Source organism: Arachis stenosperma, chromosome 2, assembly GCF_014773155.1.
Source record: "Arachis stenosperma cultivar V10309 chromosome 2, arast.V10309.gnm1.PFL2, whole genome shotgun sequence".
NCBI classification, from domain to species: domain Eukaryota; kingdom Viridiplantae; phylum Streptophyta; class Magnoliopsida; order Fabales; family Fabaceae; genus Arachis; species Arachis stenosperma.
Window position 1 is genome coordinate 109,950,408 of NC_080378.1, and position 2,008 is coordinate 109,952,415.

Consider the following 2,008-nt stretch of genomic DNA (forward strand, 5'->3'; position numbering starts at 1 on the left):
GAGCACCAAGTCTTTGGAGCCATTACTAGGGATTGTTTATGTTTTGAGAAGTATTGATCACAATTTCTTGCACCACTTACCTCAAGATTAGTTGTATGGGTTTTGTAGAGCTCTCTGCGGTGAACGCGTGGCCGCAAACGGAGCGGCAATCGGAGCTCTAGATCAAAAGTTATGGTGGTTTGAAGATCAAGTGAGAGATAGAGGTTTGAGAGAGTGTTCTTCCCCCATTTCCTCTCTTTTCAGCGTGTTTGGTGTTGTGTGAGGAGAGAGAGTGCTGAAAACTAGGGTTTTGGTTTAGTTATATTGGGCCAAGGGCCCACTTTGGGTCCGGTTGGCCCGGTTTGGCCCGTTCGGTCCAATCTTAGTCCGAATTCTATAAAATTGGTACCAAAATTCTCGTCTCAGTCTCCTCTATCACATTTAGCCATAAAAATCACATTTTAGGCTTTCTAGAATAAATTCTCATTTATGGGTTAATTAGCCGTTAATTAACCGGGTTTTACATCCTACCCACCTAATTGGGAATTTTGCCCACAAAATTCAAATGCAATTACCTGAGAATAAATGCGGATAATCCGTTCGCATCTCCGACTCAAGTTCCCAAGTGTGTTCCTCAACACCGCCTCGACTCCATGCCACTTTGACTAATGAAACATCTTTTCCACGCAACCGTTTAATACTAGTATCATCAATTCTGACTGGAGCCACTGGAAGCGTCAAATCTTCCCTTAACTGAACCGACTCAGGTTCTAACACATGGCTAGCATCAGGAGTGTACTTCCGAAGCTGTGACACGTGAAACACGTCGTGCAGGTTCGAAAGATGAGGTGGTAGAGCCATCCGATACGCCACCGGTCCAATCCTCTCTAGGATCTGAAATGGACCAATGTATCGAGGATTCAACTTCTTTGCCTTAATCGCCCTACCTACTCCCGTAGTCGGAGTAACCTTAAGGAAAACATGGTCTCCTTCCTCAAATTCTAAGGGCTTTCGCCTTTGATCGGCGTAACTCTTTTGACGACTCTGCGCCGTAAGCATCCTATCTCGGATTTTCTTGACTTGCTCAGTAGTCTCGGCTATCATTTCTGGCCCCAACAAGCTTTTCTCTCCAGCTTCATACCAACATAGCGGAGATTGACATTTTCTCCCATACAAGGCCTCATACGGAGCCATTCCGATGCTCGCATGATAACTGTTATTGTATGCAAACTCCACCAATGGCATATACCGATCCCAACTCGCCGGTTGGTCCAAAACACAAGCTCTCAACATATCCTCTAGTGTTTGGATCGTCCTCTCAGATTGACCATCTGTTTGAGGATGGTAAGCCGTGCTCAAGCTTAATCGGGTTCCAAAAGCCTTATGAAATGCACCCCAAAACCTTGAAGTGAAACGAGGATCTCTATCAGAGATTATAGTAGCAGGTACATCATGAAGTCTCACAATCTCCTTTATGTATAACCGTGCTAGCTCCTCAAGGGTGTAAGTCATACGAATGGGCAAAAAGTGAGCTGACTTCGTCAGTCGGTCCACAATCACCCAAATAGCATCAAAACCAGCTCTAGTCCTTGGCAATCCCGACACAAAGTCCATTGCAATACTTTCCCACTTCCATTGCGGAATCTCTAAAGGTTGCAACATCCCGAAAGGTCTTTGATGTTCAATCTTTACCTTTTGACAAGTTAAGCACTTTGAAACATATTCCGCCACATCATTCTTCATACCCGGCCACCAAAACATCGCCTTCAAATCATGGTACATCTTAGTACTTCCCGGGTGAATGGAGAATCCGCTTTTGTGTGCCTCCTTTAAGATATCTTGCCTCAAAGTGCCAACATCCGGCACAATGATCCTACCCTTGAATCTCCATAACCCATCTTTTTCTTCCGACACTCTCCACTGTTTTCCTTGCTCGATGGCCGGTAACACTTTCCATAAGGCTTCATCATTTTGATGAGCCTTTAGGAGTTCGGACTTAAAGTCACTTGAGATTTCTAATCGGCTCAAA

At 44.8% G+C, this 2,008-nt stretch overlaps 1 protein-coding gene across 1 annotated transcript; it reads right to left on the bottom strand.

Annotated features, from left to right (window-relative positions):
* Positions 1 to 540: 540 nt before the first annotated feature.
* LOC130960913 (uncharacterized) lies at positions 541 to 969 on the bottom strand (the record flags this gene model as incomplete). The annotated part of the gene is made up of 1 exon (XM_057886440.1): positions 541 to 969. A coding segment is annotated over one exon (429 nt), but the record flags the coding sequence as incomplete, so codon positions are not given.
* Between the last annotated feature and the right edge of the window lie 1,039 nt (positions 970 to 2,008).